The sequence below is a fragment of the Chroicocephalus ridibundus genome, chromosome 7, assembly GCF_963924245.1.
Source record: "Chroicocephalus ridibundus chromosome 7, bChrRid1.1, whole genome shotgun sequence".
In the NCBI taxonomy this organism is placed as follows: Eukaryota; Metazoa; Chordata; class Aves; order Charadriiformes; family Laridae; genus Chroicocephalus; species Chroicocephalus ridibundus.
In genome coordinates this window covers 46,345,156-46,365,854 of record NC_086290.1, presented here as the reverse complement: position 1 = coordinate 46,365,854, position 20,699 = coordinate 46,345,156, and the positions used below count along the sequence as shown (strand labels likewise).

At 51.2% G+C, this 20,699-nt stretch overlaps 3 protein-coding genes across 3 annotated transcripts; 1 reads left to right on the top strand and 2 right to left on the bottom strand.

Moving 5' to 3' along the window:
* Positions 1-1,547: 1,547 nt before the first annotated feature.
* On the bottom strand, positions 1,548-7,454 carry LOC134518687 (fibrinogen-like protein 1-like protein). The gene is made up of 4 exons (XM_063341783.1): positions 7,368-7,454; positions 5,535-5,678; positions 3,452-3,514; positions 1,548-2,366 (listed from the first exon to the last, which is right to left on the bottom strand). Exons 1-4 carry the CDS (start codon positions 7,369-7,371, stop codon positions 1,738-1,740), a joined length of 840 nt encoding a protein of 279 aa, XP_063197853.1. The 5' UTR covers positions 7,372-7,454; the 3' UTR covers positions 1,548-1,737.
* Positions 7,455-12,150: 4,696 nt separating this feature from the next.
* On the top strand, positions 12,151-15,450 carry LOC134518664 (fibrinogen-like protein 1-like protein). Its single transcript, XM_063341716.1, has 3 exons — positions 12,151-12,184; positions 13,108-13,227; positions 14,458-15,450. Exons 1-3 carry the CDS (start codon positions 12,181-12,183, stop codon positions 15,090-15,092), a joined length of 759 nt encoding a protein of 252 aa, XP_063197786.1. The 5' UTR covers positions 12,151-12,180; the 3' UTR covers positions 15,093-15,450.
* Positions 15,451-17,710: 2,260 nt separating this feature from the next.
* Positions 17,711-20,097, bottom strand: LOC134518393 (fibrinogen-like protein 1-like protein). The gene is made up of 3 exons (XM_063341134.1): positions 20,039-20,097; positions 19,456-19,664; positions 17,711-18,521 (listed from the first exon to the last, which is right to left on the bottom strand). The coding sequence occupies exons 1-3, from the start codon at positions 20,095-20,097 to the stop codon at positions 17,893-17,895; spliced, it is 897 nt and encodes a 298-aa protein (XP_063197204.1). The 3' UTR covers positions 17,711-17,892.
* Positions 20,098-20,699: the final 602 nt, after the last annotated feature.

The window sequence follows — 20,699 nt, the reverse complement described above, 5'->3', positions numbered from 1 at the left end:
CCCTCATTGGAGTGTCTCCTAATTCAAGTGATTCCTAACGTCTAACCTACTTCTCTTTCGCTTCCATTTAAGTTTACTGCTTCTTAGTCACAGCAGACAGGTCTACTGATGACTTGCACATCACGTTTTTGCAGGATCAAAGCATGACTGTGCAGACCGACAGGTAGCGACAAATCCTTATAGATGCAGCCCCCCAGCAGGGGCGGGGCCTTGGCACCAGGACATTGCTACAGCTTTTGACCCTGGACTGTGAACATGGTGACGATGTGGGAAGAGTTCTCCCATGTGCCAGGTCCCTTCTGAACCCAGAACCTTTTGTGCAGATCCCAGGTCCTTCATAGAATCATAGAATCTTTGTGGTTGGAAAGGACCTTTGAGATCATCGAGTCCAACCATACACACACACAAAAAACCAACCAAACCCCTACAATCTCGGCCACTAGAGCGTGCCCTGAAGTGCCAAATCTAGATGTTTCTTGAATCCCTCTAGGGATGGTGACTTAACCACCTCCCTGGGCAGGCTGTTCCGGTGCCTGACCACTCTTTCAGTAAAGTCATTCTTCCTAATATCTAATCTAAACCTCCCCTGCCGCAACTTCAGACCATTTCCTCTGGTCCTGTCATTATTCACCTGGGAGAAGAGGCCAACACCCACCTCTCTCCAACCTCTTTTCAGGTAGTTGTAGAGGGCAATGAGGTCTCCCCTCAGCCTCCTCTTCCCCAAGCTAAACATGCCGAGCTCCCTCAGCCTCTCCTCATATGACCTGGTCTCCAGACCCCTCACCAGCCCGGTAGCTCTCCTCTGGACACACTCCAGCACTTCAATGTCCCTCTTGTACAGAGGGGCCCAGAACTGAACACAGCACTCGAGGTGAGGCCTCACCAGTGCCAAGTACAGAGGCACGATCCCTTCCCTACTCCTGCTGGCCACGTTATTCCTGATACAAGCCAGAATGCTGTTGGCCTTCTTGGCCACCTGGGCACACTGCTGGCCCATGTTAAGCTGGCCATCCACCAGCACCACCTGGTCCTTTTCTGCTGGGTAGCTTTCCAGCCACTCTTCCCCAAGCCTGTAGCGTTGCTTGGGGTTGTTGTGACCGAAATGCAGGACCTGGCACTTGGCCTTATTAAACCTCATACAGTTGGCCTTGGCCCATCGATCCAGCCTGTCCAGGTCCCTCTGTAGAGCCTTCGTCTCAATGTGACTAGCCCCAAGGCTCCAGTCCTAGCACCTGACATGGGATTTCTTGCCTCTCGGAGGGAGCACACCAGAGATGCTGAACAGATGTTCATTAATGGAGAATGAGCTCCAGGAAGCAAATTTATTGGGATGCTTTACCAGATGCAGCAGAGAGGCACAGAGTACATGGAAATGTGTGGCATGTAGCTTTTTTGCTTGCTATGAGTTCGGGAGGCAGCTAAGAATCTCCGATGAAAAGTCACTCAAGGGCTGAGTGTCTTCCTCCCGCAGTGAAGGTACATACGGAATCCACAAATTTCACAAGTGATTTTTTTTATTCTTGATTAGGAACATAATAACAGGGAATCATTGGCAAGCACAGGGGAGAAGAGCTAAGCAGAGGGGGAGCCTGCACACAGAGAGGGGAAATGGAAAGTGACATTTCATTAAAACCATACTACTCTTGGGCTCCCCCGTCTGCTCCAGAAAGGCTCAAGCTCTTTGGCCATGCAGAGCCTTTGCAGAGCGTCCAGTGTGGACAGGAGCGGGAAGAAGCACTAACAATACGTAGCTGGTTTTATGAGGATAAGGGAGGATTTGCAGTTCCCTTTGCACAGGCTGCCCCATGTCATGCCGCCCTTGAAATTCAGCCGTACAGAATAACACGCCGAGTACCACCACCCACCCTCATAGCTGTAGGCACAGTTCTTACTGTAAGTGTCCTGATCCCGATCCTTTGTAGAGAACTTCATGTTGTCGTGCATAGTCTTGGGATTGTCTGAGGTCATGGCATCCCCTGCCATCCCTGAGTAGGCTCCCAGCCTCAGCCGATAGCCGTGGGACTCATCTTCCACACTGAAGAGGTTGTAGTCCGCAAAATTGGTGTTGTCTGTGGAGTCCTGGATGACAAACCTGACCTGGTAGACCTTCTGCTTGGAGATCTGATGGATGTACTCGGTGCCCAGCCAGTACTCGCTGCGCACGCTCCCAAAGCCGTACTTGTAGGTGCTCCAGGACTCGGCCCAGGTGACCGGTGTGTCTTTCTGGTTCCTCTGGATGACCGTCCAGCCCCCGCCCGTCACATTCATTTCACAGTACACCACGAGGTGGTGGAGCCCTTTTGGCTGAATAATGTAGATACCACTGCGGCTGCTAGCGGGGATCTCACTGCAGTCCTTGGGCCAACCTGGGGCAGGAAATGTTTATTAAATCCTACACAATGAGACACTGAAAGCACCTGACATTTCCTTTGTGCCTATGTCTTACTGCACACACGTTCTTGGGCTGCATTCCTGCCATGTGCTCACGGGATTAAATCAAAGTATTGGAATGATCAGTGTAAGAGTTGGGCTTCATATCTTCCAAAGACAGGATTCAAACTGACAGGGACACGCTACCAAAATGTTTTGGCCTGGTGAGACCGAGCCAGACATTGCCTTCACCCAGCACACAATGCACCCTAGCCTAGTTGAATTCAGTCTGTGGTGATTTGCCTGTAGCATGCAGGTGACATATTACCACACAAACAAATGCATATCAGGGTCATAAAGCCATTTGCTGTTACAGCATGGAGGCTTTAGAGCTTTATAATAATCTCAGAAACCCTGGAGAGAGTGTGATCAAGATATCCATCAGCCTTTGTCATCTCAATAGGGCAAATCCATCGGTTTTCTCTGGATTTACCTGAGTATCTCTTTAGAGACTTCCTGACTTGTTTGAGTTGGTTATGGTCTTTCCGTGCTCTACAGTGTCAGCTCCTTATACAACACACAGCTGAATGCACCTACACACTTCTGGGAAGGGCCTTGCTCTGCTCCCGGTGCCTCTGCTACTGGTTATTCCTACCCAAGTAAAGCCGTGTGTCTTGTGGCCCTATGTGGTAACGTTGACTCAGTTCAGTAACACAGTTAGTCCCTGTCTTACCCAGTCTTCTCATCAACTGTATAGTGAAAATAGGAAAATAACCAGTCGCCACTTCCCAAAGGCCAACAATGAACCATCATGGTCCAGTTTTGGTATTTAGGTGGAAAATTCCCCATGCTAAAGATCCTCATCAACTACTGAGTCCAGGACACGGCTGGTAATAGATTCCCCCTGAGGTTATGGGCTGTGGCACCTCTGTAGCCTGTCAGAAAATCAACATTTTTCCTGGGAGGAACCAGTGAACACGTAGGACATGGGCTAAGGTGGCTGAGAGCTCTTCATGAGCCTCTGGGCTCCTGGCAATGGTGAAACCTTATGAGAAGATGTACTCCTTGAGAACAGACTTACCATGGCCTGCCGGTGGGTGGGGGGCAATGTCTCTGACCTGTCGAACATGTTCGCCACCATTATCTGAATTAACAAGAACAGAGTATTGAGAGTAGACATGTCAAATGCTTGCTGCGAGAGCACGATTTTCAACAGATGATATTCCTGTTTTTCTGTTGTTGCTCCTTATCTAGAGAGACTTTACCATTTCAGGTATCAGCCAGTTGATAGTTTGAGGGAATTTACACGGTGTTAGAATGGGGCAGGTAGTTCCATGGTGAGAAAGACCCTGAATGGTGGTGGCAACACTGGAAATATGATTGTTAAAGTGCAGTATAAGCAGTTTGGAAGGGACTCAGGAAGAAGAGGGATTAGAGGGGGAAGAAACATGAGAGCAGACACAGGAAAACTGGTGCAGGTATCGGGAGCTGGGAGAGGGGCTCTGTTCAGGTGTCTCAGAAGGGAATCTGAAGGTTGTTGCTGGACAAGAGGATGGTTTAGAGTGAATTAATGTAATTTTTTTGCAAGGCCATCTTGTGTGTATCCACTGATGGCTATAAAACAGAGGAAGGAATCACAAGCTTATGGAATCACAAAAAACATTCCTGTCCCCTCTCTGAAACAGACACCTAACCCTGCAGCTGTTGGTCTCCGACATCCTCAAATATCTGCTCCCTGCTTTCACTCTCAGCTGGTGCTTTCCTATCCTTGCCCTTATGAAGTGTTTAACTTAAGCCTCTCGCACTGTGTAGAAGCCCATTCCTTTTCTTACTACACCCAGAGTACATTTTTCCTGCAGACAGACTATAATATTGCTGTCATTTCCTCCTCCATGGTTTTCTGATTTGGGGGCTAAACCATTCAGTCCTTCAACCTTCACGGACACAGACTGCCTGCAATATTTTTGAGCCCCTTTCCTTTTGAATTCCTCCAAACGTGTCTTGAAGCCCACCAGTGAACGTGCTGAATGGCCTGAGCCTGCGTGGAGTGGGAACACTCATGTAACACGGTCTGGAGGACTTTCCTACCATGGTATTTACTGTTACTACAGCCATATGAAGCTGTTCACTCGTGTTTTGTAAGCCACAGTCTTCCCCTGCTCCTTTCTGCCTTCACTTCCCATCCATTTGGAAGCACGCCTCCACAAGTCAAGGCTTTCAAATGTTAGCCTGCCTTCTCTGGTGTGCCTCCCTGCTTATTCAATTTGCATTCAGGCTGCTTATGTTTTCAGAGCACCCTACCAGTGGTCTGAGTAAGAGATGAGTGTGAAGCCCAGAGCACATCCCCTTTCTCAACTCAAACTTGCAGTTCTTGGTGAAGCCCGAGCTCTTGTCTTAGTCACAGGTGCTCCCTGTGTTGGCAATTTCCTGACACCTGACTTCTACAGCAAAGGCCAGCATCAAACACTTGAACCTTGTGCTTTTCTGCCAAGAACTCTTCTTCCTACCTTGGAAAAGAACCATCTCTTTCTATTATGTTCTACCCACAGCCCCCAGTTTTATTCCTGGAACATTTCTCAGAGGCGTCCTCATTGCTCCAATATACCCTAGTTTTTGTAAGTTGCTCTGTGCCATCATCTGGATGGCTGCTCTGCGCCAGTGACAATAGTTTAGATTCTTTGTAGTAACTTCACCTAGTTCCTCTTTGTATTCAGTTCTCTCTTGAAATCAGTTCTCTGCTGACCAGAGGTGGGTACTGTTCTCCATGTCCTCAAAACACACTGTGATTTTTTGCCTTAACAGCTTTAACACTGCTTCTCTTCTTCAAGGAAGAGCCCATGCCCCAAAACACCCTTGGCTCGGTCTTGCTGCCAATGAGGCCAAACCTGTCCCTTCCCCTGGGCTTTGGACTATTGGACTCACTTATGGGCAGAAGAACTTCATGCTAGAGAGGAGAAGAGACAGATAGTACGCAGAGGATGACTCTGAGAGGATTCTTGTTCCAGTAAGACAGCCTACGTTGCATTGGCATTTCCCCACACATAGAGCAGTATTTAGTCCTTCCTCCACATTCCAGGGGTGTGTTTGGGTAAGTGCGGAGGTCTGTGTGCGATCTGATTGAACATGACCTTGTTTGCCACTCCCTACTGTGCTGGTATACTTACTGAGCTGAGAGGACTCTGGGGGAACATTCAGAATTTCATCCAGTGTGCCATTGAGGAGATGCAAGTTTTTTATGTCAAAGGCAGGAAGAGATGCTGCCAGGGCCAGCAGGCAGGTGAAAAGCAGGAGACAAAGGCGCTGGGTAGCTGAAATGGGAAGAGATTGGAAAAAGAAGAAAGAGATCATAACTCTTCCATTAGAGAGCCATCACTCCCATTTGACTCCTTTACTTGCAGAGTAAAATAGGAAAACAAAATTCTTTAGGTGTGGAGCTCCCTCTTGGAGCCATAAGCCCCAATTCAGTCACGTAGATGAGCTGTCATATACTCATTGGCAGGAGATATTAGCAGTGGCACCTACTGTTGGTGGTTTCTGAGACAGAAGAAATGTGAAAACCTGGTCGAAACCCAAAGTGACTGTTATCAGAAATCCTAGGAAAAATGAGGTCTTGGGGCTGGAGACAACAAGCTGGAGATAACAGAGTGAGCATGGAGGGAGGAATCTCCTCCCAGCTGCCATCGTGCTCCTGTGACACACTCACGTGGGGTAAGCTGGGACTACGCCTGCCTCCAGTCCAGGTTTGTGGGGAGAGCCCTGATGTCTGGGTTGGGAACAAGCCCCAAGCAGGGCTGCGTGTATCTCTCTGCTCTGCATGAAAGCAGCGGGACTGAGAGGGGCAGCACAAACTTTCAGGAATTACTGTCTGGCTGGTGCAAATTATGTCCTTTATATTGTTATATGGCTACTTCAAAATTTCCATATGTAGTCAGCTGCTCAGGTTTGTTCTCATTCAGATCAGCTAGAGAAACCACCACACTTTTTGCAATGTTAAATCTAAATAAAATAATAGAAAGTTTATCATGATTCCTAGACAGTGGGGCATTGTGGGGACACCTGCCCACGGGGAAATCTGTTCCTGATATGAGACACATAGCTCATGATTACCAATGTGAAGCTCATGATTACCAATGTGATCCCTCCACAAAGTTTGAAAAGGAGCAGAGCCAAACGTATTGTACTGCTGCAGGATACTTGGGTTTGGCACCATCCCCTGAGATGGCTGAGAAGGAAAACAATCCATGATGCCGACCTGGAATCGCTGTGTGCGATTGCAGCCACCCTAGAGACAAGCACACCTTTCTGGGAATGCTCAGAGCCAAACAATCATTTGCGCTGGTTACAGTTTTACACCAAAGGTCTTTTAAACACATTTCAGTACAGCTGATGTGCTTCTCAATTCCTACCTAACATTTAGTGTCTTGATACACTGGTGTTTAGAGGCATGCTTAAAGACATCTCTTCTTTAGGCCACCAGAGAAGCAATGCTCTATCCGCTGCTGACCTCTTTCCCCATGAACAGTCATGAAAGGTCTGGGTAGGAAGGAAATGCAGAGGAGGAGATCAGCCTCTCCTGGGCATTCTCCTGGGGGCAGCAGTGTGCTTTTGAGCATCTAACCTCCAGATCTTTATACCTGTTCAATATTGCTGCTTAAGCAAGAATATCTAAAAAATCCACTTTCTATTCTAGAGCATTTAATACTTTCCTTGGAGAACTGAAAATTACAAAGAATGTTTGGTAAATATGAGGCCTGTAAAATGGGTGATCTGATGCTCCAGGGCTATACTGACACAGCTTGAAAATAGCAGAACATGCAGAATCCTGTTCTAGTTCCCAGCCCAGGGCACAGTGAGTCCAGAAAATATAATGGACTTAGCGCTGGGATGGCAAGGGTGTGGGGAGAAGGGAGCCCTGCAGAAGACTAAGGGCCAGGATGCCCTGCGACTTGCAGCCACGCACAGCAGTGCCGTGCCCTCCCATCCCATCCCACACTCACCCATGCCGTCTCTGCAGGGACCCCGCGGAGTGGGAAGCCGAGCGGGTTTGGCCTGGCTGGAGGGGTCACCCTGACAGTTATAGGGCTCAGCAGGCAAGGGGGGGTGGAGGCACGAGACCCACACCACAGCACTTGTCCTCTGGTTGGCAACAGGCTAGTGGTTTATGGCTTATTTGCTCTTCATCATTAAGTGATATGTCCTCAGACAATGAAGGCTGTGTCTCACAAAGGTGAAGGGCTTTTTTGAGAGGCAAAGCAAATAATTTAGTGCCAACAAGTGAATGCCTTAAAACAACCGTGATTTACAGTGCCTGGCTGCCCCCCTGCCCTGGCAGGGTTTTCCCGGGGAACGGCATCCTCTGGGCACCTCTGCACATTTCAACTCAAAAGTAAATACCCAGATGACATTCCTTCTCCCAGATGGAAATCAAACATCATGCGTAAATGGCTCTCTCCAGAGCAGGCATTGGATCCAACAGCCAATGGGGACCCCATTAGACCCTTAGGGAAGAGGTACTCTAGTGTTCCTGTCAAATTGTGCACTGAACTTCAGAAAGTGCCACTCCAGGTGCCTCCTGACGTGCCTGGCCTGCCACTACCACGTTGCCTCTTGAGCAATAAACACTGTGGTCTCCCCTGGCTCTGCGGCCCTTGCAGCAGTCACAAGGGAGTTTTGGGAATTGTGATGTGACACTGATGTAAAATGGTCTCACTTCAAGCCCTTCTCTGCTACCAGGAGCACTTACGCCATGGCTTTCTTACAGAAAATGCTAGACCTTCCTTTTCCTAGGGATCGATACCCTCTGTAATCTGAGTTATGAGGAATCCTTTATGCCAGTATCCACCTTGTGCTGGATAGCATAAGATGCCCAGAGCCTGCGGAGGAGCAGGGAGTGCTTTTGTCACAAGCTGTTTGCTTGCAGCATTGCAGGGGAAGGGTTGTGGGGGCTGCTCTGCATGCCCTGCTGCACTGCTGCATCTGCTCAACAGTAAGCGCAAGCAAAGGCAGGCAGCAACCCTCAGCAGAGCCTCACCAACAGCTTCCAGTCCCCAGGTGGCTTTTCCAGGAGGCTGTGGCCAGTGTTTGGGTTAGGATGTGCAAAGCAGGCAGGGGAAAGGCCATAGAGGGGTTTCAGAGAAATCCCCTCTGTCCTGGGGCCCAGCTTCTGCTCAGTATATGTTTGACACTGAAAGAGCCACAGCTGTGGCACAGATCTGTTTATTGCTGCATCCTGGGCTGCACCTGGAAAAATGCTGTCAGGAGGATGAGGGAAGGGATTATTCACTTCCACGTGTGAGATGACAGCTGGAGTGCTGTGTCCTCTGTGGGGCTCCCCTGTTCACAACAGTGACTAAAACTCCAGGAGTTGTCCAGCAAAGATCACCAAGACAGTCGAGGCAGGAGCACATGATATATGTGGACAAGCTAAGAAAGATAGGCTTGTTCAGCCCGGAGAAGGGAAGGCTGAGGTGGGATCTTGTTGCTGCTGCCTGCAGCTAACTGGTGGGAGGGTGGAGAGCAGATAGAGTCAGGCTCCTCAGAGCACTGTGTCTCATTTTGGACCCCTCATTACACGAAACATATTGACAGACTGGAGCCAGTCCAGCGAAGGCCACCAGACTGGTCAGGGGCCTGGACCTCAGGATACGTTGGGAGAATCTGAGAGAACTGTGTTGCTCCTCCTGGAAAAGAGCGGGCAACGGGGAGGTCTTATTGCTGACTACAACTACCTCATGGGAGGATACAGAGAACATGGAGCCAGACTGTTCAAGGAGGGTCACGGTGGTGGGATAAGAAGCAATGAATCTAAGTTGGAACGTGGAAATTCCAGTTAGAAATAGGAACTTTTTTTTAGATGAGGTTGGTCAAACACTGAAACAGGTGCCCAGAGGGAGGCTGCGGAATTTCTGTCCTTAGAGGTGTTCAAGACTTGACTGCATAAGGACCCGATTTTTTAGGTCTGCTTTGAGCAGGGTTGGACTAGATGGCCTCCAGAGGTCCCTCCCAACCTAAATTATTCTATCACCCTGTGATTCTATGAATGTCCTTGGAGGCACACAGGGATAGGATGAGAGGCAGTGGACATAAAGGAAAGGAGGGCAATTAGAATTAGATAAAAAAATTTAGCCTGAAAGTGTTCCAAACTGAAAAAAAAAATAAAAAGAGAAGTTGTGAGACCTCCTTTCCTTGACATATTTACAACTGACCCAGACATGACCCTAAGCAACCCATTCTAAGTTGTCCCTGCTTTGGCCTCAAGATCAGACATTTGGAAGTCTTCTTGGTCTCAGTTACCCTGTGTTTCCCCGGTTATCTGAAGACCCCCCCGACTCCAGCCCTTACGCCTCTGTATTTCTGCAGGAACACAGTCATGGCACCAGGCCTTCTGCAAGATGCAGAGGTGGCTGCAGCAGAACATGCCTTAAGAAGCCATTCTGTGAGCCCAAAGAGCTACAGCAAACGCCTGAGGACCTATGGAGCATGAGAGACCTGTGCAGCCCCGCCACGCCAGGGTGATTTGCTCTTTCAGCATCAACTGCTACTATCATGGCTCTGAGTGCCCCAGTAGGCCTTAATGGCTGGTGACCAGTCCTACCTGAGACCTTCACCTGGGCCCATGAGGCCTGTTTCAGGTGGGCCCTGGGCCTTCAGTCCTAATCTTACCACTCTGTGTGAGTACTGGTCTCCAGTCCCCGCTCTGTCCTTGTTTTCTGGATGGATCTTGGACCTGTAGATAGATAGCTTATTTCCTGGATGGACCGCTCAAATCCATGTTGTAGCTTATCTCCAGCCCTGCCTTTTGCACTGTGTCCTTTTGTTCAGGATCTCGGATGCAATTGACTGCTCGCCTTGCCTGGAGCTGTTGCCAACACTCAGACCTGGCGGGACGGAGCCCCGCCAGCAAGGGCATTGCTTCCTCAGGCTTCACCCTTGGCTTGTGGTTTGCCTGCCCATGGGGAGCAGCCCACCTTTGCTGCTCCCAGAGAGCTGGCTCATGCCTTCGTTCCCTCTTGAGCCCTGGATGGTGGCCCCTGCTCTCCCTCTCTGGAGTGCAACCTCTGGTTTTTGTCCTCAGCTCTGCCTTCAACCTGTATCTGTTCAGAGGTCCTCTAGGACCTGTTTTCTTAGAACGAGGTCTTATGTCAGCATGATCTAGAAAACCTTTTTTTGACAGCTTTGAAGACACCGTCCCCTGGAGCATTTGAGCTAAAGTCAAACCCAGGGTCTCTGCTGGAGTGTAGATAAGCTCTCCTGTTGACACACCGTTTCTTTGAAGGAAATACCATTTACATCTATTTGGAGCAGCCCAGTGGAGCCTGCTGTACACAGGGGCAGGGGAGGACTTCCTCTGCATGACTTGTGGGGCCCATGTGCCTGCTGTATCTGTCAGCCCTGTTGCCAGCAGTGATCCCAGTGGTGGCTCAGCAACAGCAGCAGCCTGCCTGCAGCCCCAGAACAGGCACCCCAGCACACCCCAAGGGGTTGCATTGCTCAGTGCTGGCATTAGCTCTGGAGACAGTTCATGGAAGTCCCTAAGTCACCCACTTCCCCTGCCCCCACAGAAAGTGTACATGGCCTCTCTGCCTGGGGTCCTTCTTCCCAGGGCAGCGTGGGCCCTTCCTCCATGGACTTGTGAGTGCAGCTTGTATCGTTCTTCCAAATTGTAGAGGCTGTGGACAAGGGCTCCCAACCTCAAACCAATCAAGCACTAGTGAGATCTAAGGGTTCAGATGGAAGTTGATCCAGGGATCCCTTACCTTGGAGAGTTATGGATGCTGCTGTCCATCCAGACCTGCAAGTTGCACTGCTTGATGTGGGCTCCTGCAGTATGAAAAGTTTGGTGGGAGCCTCAGCTTGACACTGGCTTGTTGTGAACACCAGGTTTAAAGCTGTGCTATGCAGAAGACATCTGGTGAGTCTCAAAAAACAAAGGAGAAGTAGAAGGGCCACATCTTTATCCTCTTAAAATTGGCTGGCCAAGGCGATGGAGCTGTCTGCACCTTCTGTCATGAAGAACAGCCCTCCCAAACAGTCTGTCCTGTGAGCATTTTGCTCCTGTAGAGGAAACAACCCCTAGTCAACATTGCTGGGGCTGAGAGTTGGGGGTGGATCTGCAGGGTGTCACCAGGCCAAAGACAAGGATTGGGAAGGAGAGTAGCAAAGAGACCCACAGGGCTATGGTTGTTACCTGGAGCCCTTGCCCAGGTTTGTTACCTGAAGCCCAAGCATGCAGATTGGGGTGCTGGGGGACACTGTATATACAGTGACTTCTGGCTGCTAGACACAGGTTCCAGCCCAATGACTGATCCTGAAACCTTCCAGCAGAGAGTTAGCAAGCAGGCATGTCTCTTGAGGACTTGTCCTCATCTTTCCAAGGTCACCTTGGGACTGGGCAAAATAGGAGACCTAATCTCTCTTCCTTTGCCAGTTTCTGTGTGTATGTCCTTAAAAAGCTAGGTCTCTCCACTTCAGTTTGATCATGGCTCTCCAGAATTTGTTCCAAGTGAGCAATTCATATGTAGTGTTTGTAGCTGGGAGAGTCAATAATTGAAATCCCTCATCATGGAGCCGATTATTTTATACTTCTCTGGCTGGAGAGGCATGCCTCCCTCCCCTCAGGGGCTTTAGTTGTGCTGTCATGGGATCTGAAAACTGCTCGAGTCACAGTCTGCAAGTGCCTCCTTGTGCCTCTACAAACAACAAGTGCGAACACAAGTGGGTGTGTGCAGTGCCTATAAAGTCACTGTGGAAAGTTTGGCATGGGAGGGTACACTACTGGACTCCTGCTCTCTGCTCAGCTGTGCTGTTGTGATGGGTGAGTTATCTTCCCAGTGGCACACTGCATTCATGTGTGGTGCTGGGCTCAAACAAGATCTGACCAGGGTGAGTATACAAAGGCCCAAGATAGTTAGCAGGGCAGCAGCCACGACGTTGCCTGGGTGAGGCATGCTTCCAGGCTCCCTGGTAGCAGAAGGGGTGCAATACCAAAGAACCAAACCACACACATGCTTGGTGCCAGCTTGTGCTTTCCCCAGGCTACCTCTGCCCTGTATTCCCATGTCCTATGAAGAGAGGCTAATGTGGAGACCTAGATTTAAACTTGGTCCTTTCCCTTACTGACCAATGCGTGTGGCATGTGGTTGCATAGGAGTCCTTCCCCAGGCATGATGGCATCTCCCCAGTAATTGAGTTAGTGCAGGGTGCAGAGTGTGCTGGTGGCCAGCACAGAGGGTTTGGGCTTGTGTCACTATGTGGGCCCAGGAGACTTCCTGCTGTCTGCTTGGGAGACGGTATCTGTCCAATACATCCTTTGTATCTGGTTTCCCACTAGCTGTCATCTGGCTGGAGTGGCTTATATAAAAGGCTTAAGCATGATCACTCCAAAAAGAACTGTTTCTTGGATACCTCCCTCCTGGCAGACTGCTCTCCCCAGATCTAGCTGTGTCTTTGTCCTCTCTTAGCTACCCTTGGGCTGCAGGTTCCGAGAACAGGTCTGCAGGTTTCTGTCTGGTGCCGGGAAGGGGCTGATCAGGAGGGTGACAAGGCCATTTCTCACCTTGCTTCACCCCTGCAGGGGCAGAGCGTGCACCAAAGCTGCAGTTCCCACCACCCCAGGAGCCCCCTGGTCCTGCTTGTGCCCTGTGGCTCTGCCTCCGCTGGTCCGAGCTCCCCGGGGGCCAACAGAAAGGACAGAGGGGGCTGCCCAGGGATCCTAATGGTGGGCCCTTTCCTCCTCAGGGTTCCAGGCTGGGACAAGTTGGCTCCGTGGGGACCTTGTCCTCCTACCCACAGTGGTGGCGATGCTTCTCCTTTGCGCAAGTGCTGGCCCAGCAGCACCCACTGCCGGCTCCCGGAGTGGTGAGTATGGAGTGGGTGGGGGAACGGACTGGGCACTGAGGGGCACAGCAGGATAGTGTCTCCCTAGCTCAGCACTGACAGTCAGGTCTGCTAAGTGCTAGGAAAGCCAGCATGCACCCGGGCTGATGCGCAACATAAGGACTCTCACAAAAACCCCTGGGCTGTGGCTTGTAAGGTAAGCAGCCTGCCACTTGTCAAGCCATCCTCATCCCCTTGGTGGCACCATGCTGGGATTGCTCTCTGGTGCTTATGTCTTTTTACACTTCAGTTCTAGGAGAGATCCTCCCACCATTTTGGGTTTTTTTCAGCTGTTGTTGGATTAGGAGTATTCCCTTCCTCCCTGCAAGGGAAGTTGACACTCCCTGCAAGGCCCGTGTGCCTGAGAAAAGCAAAATTTCATGGGCTGAATTGGAATTACCCACAGCAAATTGTCCCTCATCAGACAAAAAACAAGAAAAAAAAATTAGTCAGCAAATGAGTTTAGCAAGTAAGTCATGACAGATCAGTCCTGCTAAGAGATAAACTGCAATAAGCTGGAGGAAGAAATGCGTATGAAATCAAGGTAGAACTTTAGGAAGAAATTCTTTGCTGTGAGGGTGGTGAGCCCCTGGCCCAGGTTGCCCAGAGAAGCTGTGGCTGCCCCATCCCTGGAGGGGTTCAAGGCCAGGTTGGATGGGACTTTGAGCAACCTGATCAAGTGTGAGGTGTCCCTGCGCAGGGCAGGGGGGTTGGAACAAGATGATCTTTAAGGTCCCTTCCAACACAAACCATTCTATGATTCTTTTGCAATACCATGACCCCCAGGGAAAACATAAATTTTCATTACACATCCTCATTCAGTGCAGCATTTTGGACAGTTCTGATCCTTGCAAGAGCTCAGCTTAATGTATCAAGGGCCTTGTGTGAGGGCCAGACATACTTGGAGGACATCACTGGCACCTGGAAGATTTTTTTCCCTCTTCTCTCAGCCAGATGCATTAGAAGGCTCCAAATGAAATAGGAAGTCATGAGAAATAGATCCTAGGGCTCTTACCAGGGCCACTGACTTAGAGACCTTTGGTTGCGCTGCGGAAAAGCTACTCTACACTGTGGAGTAGACCACAGAAAAAAACAGCCCTTTTTGTCCTGAGTCCTCACTCCCAGGACAAGGAGCTCCTTGTTGTCCTGACAGACTCATATGACCCTTCTCTCTCCCACCTCACCATCTGTTTGCCACTGCTGCTGTCACAGGGTTCCCCGCAGACTGCAGCCATCTTCGCAAGAACAGCCCCAGCGGGGTGTACGTCATCCAGCCAGCACGGTCACCCCCACGGGTGGTGTGGTGTGACATGGACACCGAAGGCAAGGGCTGGACTGTTGTCCAGAGAAACTCTCATGACACTGAGATCACATGGAAGCAATCCTGGACCACCTACAAGTATGGCTTTGGGAACGTGCGGGGCGATCACTGGCTGGGCACCGAGTACCTGCACCTGCTGACGCAGCAGGGCACCTACAAGGTCCGCTTCATCGTGCGGAATAAAGCCAACATCACCCATTACGCCGAGTACGACATCTTCAGGGTGGAGAGTGAGGCTAGTGGGTACCCACTGAGGCTGGGCCGGTTTTCTGGTGATGGGGATGACTACCTGACCAGCTATTACCCTAAGAAGGGGGGCATACACGACAACATGAAGTTCAGCACAACCGACAGGGACCAGGACCAGTACAGCGGGAACTGTGCCAACAGCTACGGGGGCTGGTGGTACGACAAGTGCCAGAACATCCTGCTCAATGCCAAAAAAAAAATCCTTTGGCCAGGATTCTGCGATAATGGCGACTGTGCATCCTCCCTCATCCTGGTCAAACCCACAGACGTGTGCTGACCATGCTGCAGTGCCCAGCCCCCCCGGGAGCCTGCGGGAATGCCCCATCCCCAGCTCAGTGCCCCCTTCCCACGCCTGCCAACAGCCCTGCGCCAGCCCCAGTGCACGTCCTGCGCTGCCTGCAGCTCCTGCACCACCACCAGCTGAAAGACAGCGGCTCCGGGGCTCAGGAGCAATCGCCCGGAGCCCTGGGCATGCGGGCAGCTTCGCCCAGTGCCACGGTGCTGGCCAGCACTGGGACGCAGGCACTGCTTTGGGGTGGGTGCGCCCATCCTGTCCTGGGGAGGGGGAAACGGTGCAAGTTCCCTTCCCTGTGCAATCGGTCTATTCCTGCTTTGCTCAGGCCCTGCTCCCTCCCCGGGCCCCACATGCCCCACAGCTCTGCTACCCATGGTGGGAGAAATCAGCTGCAATAAACCCTGGAGCCAGACTTTGCTGCCTTGTGTCTACCTGCTGCCGTGACACTGCACGGAAGCGTGGGGGGATCACTCTGTCCAGACCTCAGGGTGGTGGACCTGGGGGAAAGAAGGTGTATTATGCAGGTCCTCTCCTGGGCAAGGAGACACAGCTGCCCAAGGGATGTCAGATATCCCTGGGACATGCAGAGCTCACCTCTCCCAGGGCTGGTGTGGTGGCTGCTACTTTGAAGATGATTTGCTCAGGCAGTGCTGGGCCAGGTCAACTGTGGAGCTGATTCTGCTCCCAGGCTGAGCTGGTGCAGAGCTGATGCGGCATGCAGGGCATTTGTGCCGATTTAGCTTTTTTTTTTTCTCCTGAAATATTTCAATGTTCCACAGTGAAAGGCCTGACATGCATTCTCCCTGCTGCTGACGACCCCAGCATCAGCATGTAGCACAAGCTTTTCTCCCTTTGGTATGGTTGCTGTACACAGCTGAACACAGCTGTTGTACCTAATTCTGTCTGTGGTTTGGTCCTCAGGCCTCTGGACACAATGGTGCTTCCGGTCACTTGTTCCAGCCACTGCGCACTGAACCGTGGCTGTAAGGCTATGATTAACTAACAGAGTCAGCAAAGCCCAGTATTTTGCAAAACCTTTGCCCATAGTTTGCCCCTGTCCATGGCTGTGTGGTTGCTCTACACTGGGAAAGGGAAGAAACCACCATGGATTGGCATGTGGAGAGGGTGGTGGGCTCCCTGAGGGCATGAGAGATGCGGGTAAGTCAGTCCGATCGTACTTTGACACAGAGAGGGAATGTGGCTATGGATCTCCTTTGTGGTGGAGAGAAGTTTGAACTTAGGGCTTGAAAGAAGTCACGGTTCCTCTCCTCTGTCTTTGGAAGAAAAGCTGAGCCCAAGGAAGGCTTATGGCTGTGAATCCTGAACAACTTGGCACTCTCAGGTCAAGATATGTAACTGAGGTCCCAGGGCACCCTGGGAGCTATGGCAGGGCCGTGTTCCTGAAGAGGCTGCACAGCCAGCCTTGGCTGCCCTGGAGCCATTGGTGGGCCTGCAGTCCTGATGCATGGTGAGATGAATGTAGGAGGGTGCTGCTAGTTGAGAAAGGCTTCCCAGTTTACGCTGACTTGAGAGTAGTATTTCTGGACTGAGAGATATGTCTGCTGCTTTAAAAAATCATTTGCACTCCAGCCTGGATGCAAATGGAGGGGAGACGCTTGACATAAAAGGGCTGCAGGTTCCTGGTAAACAGCAATTTGCTCAGGAGTCAGCAATGCAGTGTTGAAGGTGACCTGCATCCTGGGCTGTATTAGCAAGAGTACAGCCAGCAGGACATCACTCCCTTCTGCTCAGCACTGGGAGACCACATCACGGGTACCATGTCCACTGTTGAGCTATCCAGTGCACAGAGATCACCATACTGGAGCAAGCCGATATGGACCCAAGCTAATCCAGGCTGCCTCAGCTCTTAAACCTGCCCCAGATATCCCAACCATGCAATGCTGCGTGGCCTTGCAGTGCTGTTGCCCTTTCTTCCCTGTCCGTTCTTCCAGTCACCTCCCAAGGCCTGGGCCACCATTCACAAGGTTCACAAGGCAGGACGATGCTGGCCTGGCCAGCTGTCTCTGGTTAGCTCCAGGTCATGGCTGGTAGGGCTGAACCGAGCTCTTCCCTTCTGCCCTCAGTGCTTGCTCTTGGCCATGTGGTACTGCATTCCCTTTTTGAAAGATACCCACCTTGAAACCCAAGTTTCTTCTTTAAGTGAAAGCTTTGTCTTTAATTCCTCATTTGAGTCTTATGATAAATTTTCCCTTTGAAAGCCTTTTCTCACTGCACCAGGAGCCTCAGGTTTACTCCTGGCAAGAAGCTATCAGCAGTTATGAGAAGCTCCCAAAGAAAAGAAGGACATTTGCAAATGTTTGTGCAGATTCTGAAAGCAATTTTATTCTGCAGGGTGAACACAGATTACAGCAGGAATATGGTGCATACATGGCCTGCCTGGGCCCAGAGCAGCTTAGATCAGGTTATCTAGTGATGACTGATCTTTTTCTGCTGAAGTAATCTATCCCACAAAGCTTAAAGAGAATAAGACTTTGTTGGATCAGGAGGTTTTTAGGTTTCTGAGCATAATTTTCTCCCCATAAGGAACATGCTTGGAAACCACAGTTTATAAAGACTTGTTTGAATAATAAGCCCTAAAAACCCACCACAAGTTAAAGGCCAGAGACAAAGCAGGAAGCTTTGCTAATTTTCAAGAGAAGAGGAGAAGAAAACAGCTCTTGATGTACAGGAACAACCCTATTCACCCCTAGCCAGCAAAACGGGTCCCTGCAGGGCACTGGTCTGACCATGTGCCCAGTTCAGACAGGAGCTGGAAAGAGTACTAGTGGTACGGAGCTGGTTTGATGAGGATGGCAGAAGCTTTGCAGTTCCCGTTGCACAGGCTGCCCCACGTTATGCCCCCCTTCATGTTCAGCTGTACAGAATAACATGCTGAGTACCACCACCCGCCCCCAGACCGGGAGGCACAGTTCCCTCTGTAAGTGTCCTGATCCCGATCTTTTGTGGAGAACTTCATGCTGTTGTGCACATTCCTGGGATTGTCTGAGTCCATGGCATCCTCTGCTGTCCCAGAGTACGTTCCCAGTGTCAGCCGGTAGCCATGGGACTCATCTTCCAGGCTGAAGAGGCTGTAGTCTGCAAACTTCATGGTGTTTGAGGCATCCCAGATGACAAACCTGACCTGGTAGACCTTCTGCCTGGAGATCTGATGGATGTACTCAGTGCCTAGCCAGTACTCGCTGCGCACGTTCCCAAAGCCGTACTTGTAGGTGTTCCAGGACTCAGCCCAGGTGATCTCTGTGCCCTGACGGTTCCTCTGGATGACCGTCCAGCCCCCACCCGCCACATTCATTTCGCAGTACACCATGATGGGGTGCAGGCCAGTGGGCTGGATGATGTAGACGTCACTGGGGCTGCCAGTGGGAATCTCGCTGCAGTCCCTGGGCCAACCTGGGGCAGGAGAGAGGGTGATTTAAAAAAAGCTTGTGCAACAGGACAAGACCATGTTTCACCCTGTGGCAGGATAGAGGGACATCTGGCCAGAGTACCTGGGGGATAATCAGCTGTCCCAGCCCAGAGAGGTCAATGTGCTTGGCTGGAGGCGAGAGTGAGCTGGCCTTAGCCCTCTGTTCCTCTTCCACATGGGACACCTAACAGGAGGCAGCCCCAGTGAAAGGCCCCAGACCCACTGGGCTATACTGGTATCAGGCTAGGAGATTGATATGGGCACTAGTGGGCTCCTTTGGATCTCCTGAAAAAGGGGTTGTGTCACTAAAACAGGGTCATGTTGGGGAGGAAGGTGAAGAGGACCTTGCCTCTGCCTATGACTGAGGGAACAGGAATAAAATGACACCTTCAAGCACACAGACACCCTTACCAGTCTGGACAGTGCACACACAGACACAGACACACACACACAGAGCACTGCAGCCTGCACTGAGTACACATCCTCACATCCACCATCCTCCATCCTGGAGCAGGGCCAGGGCTAGGGACGGCATAGGGCCCTACCCCACCCGGAGCTGGCTGCACATGAGCACAAAACACTGGATGCCCCCTGAGCTGACGGGTGTGGTGTCCCCATGCTCGCTTGCTGCAGGACCTCCCACTGCAGTTAAGGTCATCCTATCAGATGGGCAGAGCTCCTCTCCCTAGCTGGACAAAGCCTGGCGTTGATGCCACCTCTCCCCAGCCCACCTGCCTGTATACACTATGGAGGAGTGATTCGGATCTGAGACATCATAACACACCCTCTCCCAAGCGTCATTTTACAAAGCCTCCACTGGCCCAGAGCACGGGCTGAGGCTGTTCACCAGCCAGGACTGACCCAGACCAAGGAACTGAAAGGGGCTGGTGAGAGCAATGCCCACCGGATGCTACATACTGGTTTTCTTCAGAGCACTCGCCGAAGTGTTGGAGGGAGATTTCTTGAAGATATTTAGGGTTTGTATATGCCTGGAGTGGCCTGGGGCAGCCAAGACCAGCACGCAAGCAAGGAGTAGAAGGCACTGGGCTGCTAGAAAGGGAAAAGATGGAGAAAAGATGAGATGTGACCCTCCATCCAGAGAGGCGGGAAATACGATGGCTCCAGCACTGCACAGTGTAACACGACCATGTGAGATGCATGCTGGGCACCATCAGACTGGTCTGTGCAAGCTGGAAAGCTTGCCAACTCTTTTGCCCAAGGTGTAGACAACCTTTCCTTTTCCCCTTGACTATCTCCTGAAAAGTCATGCATGAGAGAGTTTTGGGTGGAACAAAGCACCCAACAAATAACTGAGCCAAGTTTCATTCCTGGCCCCTGAAGCAGGGGACTGGCTGGGGTGATCCAGAAAGCAGGGCACAAACTACCGGTGTTCAAAGGGGTGGCCGGTGAGCCTGCCCTCAGAGGGTACGGGTGCCACTGCTCCCCATCGGCATGCAAGGACCAGTGCACGGAGCCTCTTCCTGTTGCTGGGCTGCCCTACCTGTGCTCGTCCCACCATGATCGAGGAGCACCCCACTTCCCAGCCCAGTACTCACCCATGGCGTCCAGGCGGGAATGCCCTCTGGAGTGCAAAGCTGTGGAGAGACGGGTCTCACAGAGGCATTTGTAGTGCCCTCTGCAGTGGGTGGGGTGAGTGGGTCCTGCCCCACTCCCGACTTCCTTTCTCCTGGAGGAGGGAATCAGGCTGGGTTTCCTTTGTGCCCTTAAAAAACACAAGCTGAGATGAAGGTGCCTGTGGTTCTAGGTGCGTAGCTTCCCAAGCAGCAAAGAAAATAACGCCCGTGCCAGCAAGAGTCCTTGGAATGGTCTCTTCTGTGAGTGCTTAGCTCTTTGGATGGAATTTCCCCTGGGAACAGCATATTTGGGAGCTTTGGAGAGTGCAGCTCAGTAAATAAACACTTGAATGCCAGTCACCAACCACTATGGTGAGCAAACACTGGGGACATCCCCACCTCCCACCATTTCAGCAGGGTGCTGCCAGGTCAATTGGTTCTTGTTTAATGTGCTTTTGATAAGCCCAGACTAGCTCTCAGTGGGGAAGTCAGAGCAGCCCCGAGACTCCCAGAAAGACTGACTGTTAAGGGACAGTATTTGGAGCGGTTGGTGTTTTCCAGACTGCATGACAGCAGGCAGAGGGTTGT

Bases quoted from the DNA above. Each gene is read 5' to 3' on its own strand.
- LOC134518687 (XM_063341783.1), bottom strand. The intron at 3,515-5,534 runs GTAAGTATACCA...TTGTTAATTCAG, and splicing joins CCCAGAGTCCTCTCAGCTCA to ATAATGGTGGCGAACATGTT. The intron at 2,367-3,451 runs GTAAGTCTGTTC...TTCCTGCCCCAG, and splicing joins CCACCCACCGGCAGGCCATG to GTTGGCCCAAGGACTGCAGT.
- LOC134518664 (XM_063341716.1), top strand. The intron at 13,228-14,457 runs GTGAGTATGGAG...CTGCTGTCACAG, and splicing joins CACTGCCGGCTCCCGGAGTG to GGTTCCCCGCAGACTGCAGC.
- LOC134518393 (XM_063341134.1), bottom strand. From the start codon at position 20,097: ATGGGTGAGTACTGGGCTGGGAAGTGGGGTGCTCCTCGATCATGGTGG. The intron at 19,665-20,038 runs GTAGGGCAGCCC...TACACTGTGCAG, and splicing joins TCATGGTGGGACGAGCACAG to TGCTGGAGCCATCGTATTTC. The intron at 18,522-19,455 runs GTATGTAGCATC...CTCCTGCCCCAG, and splicing joins GAGTGCTCTGAAGAAAACCA to GTTGGCCCAGGGACTGCAGC.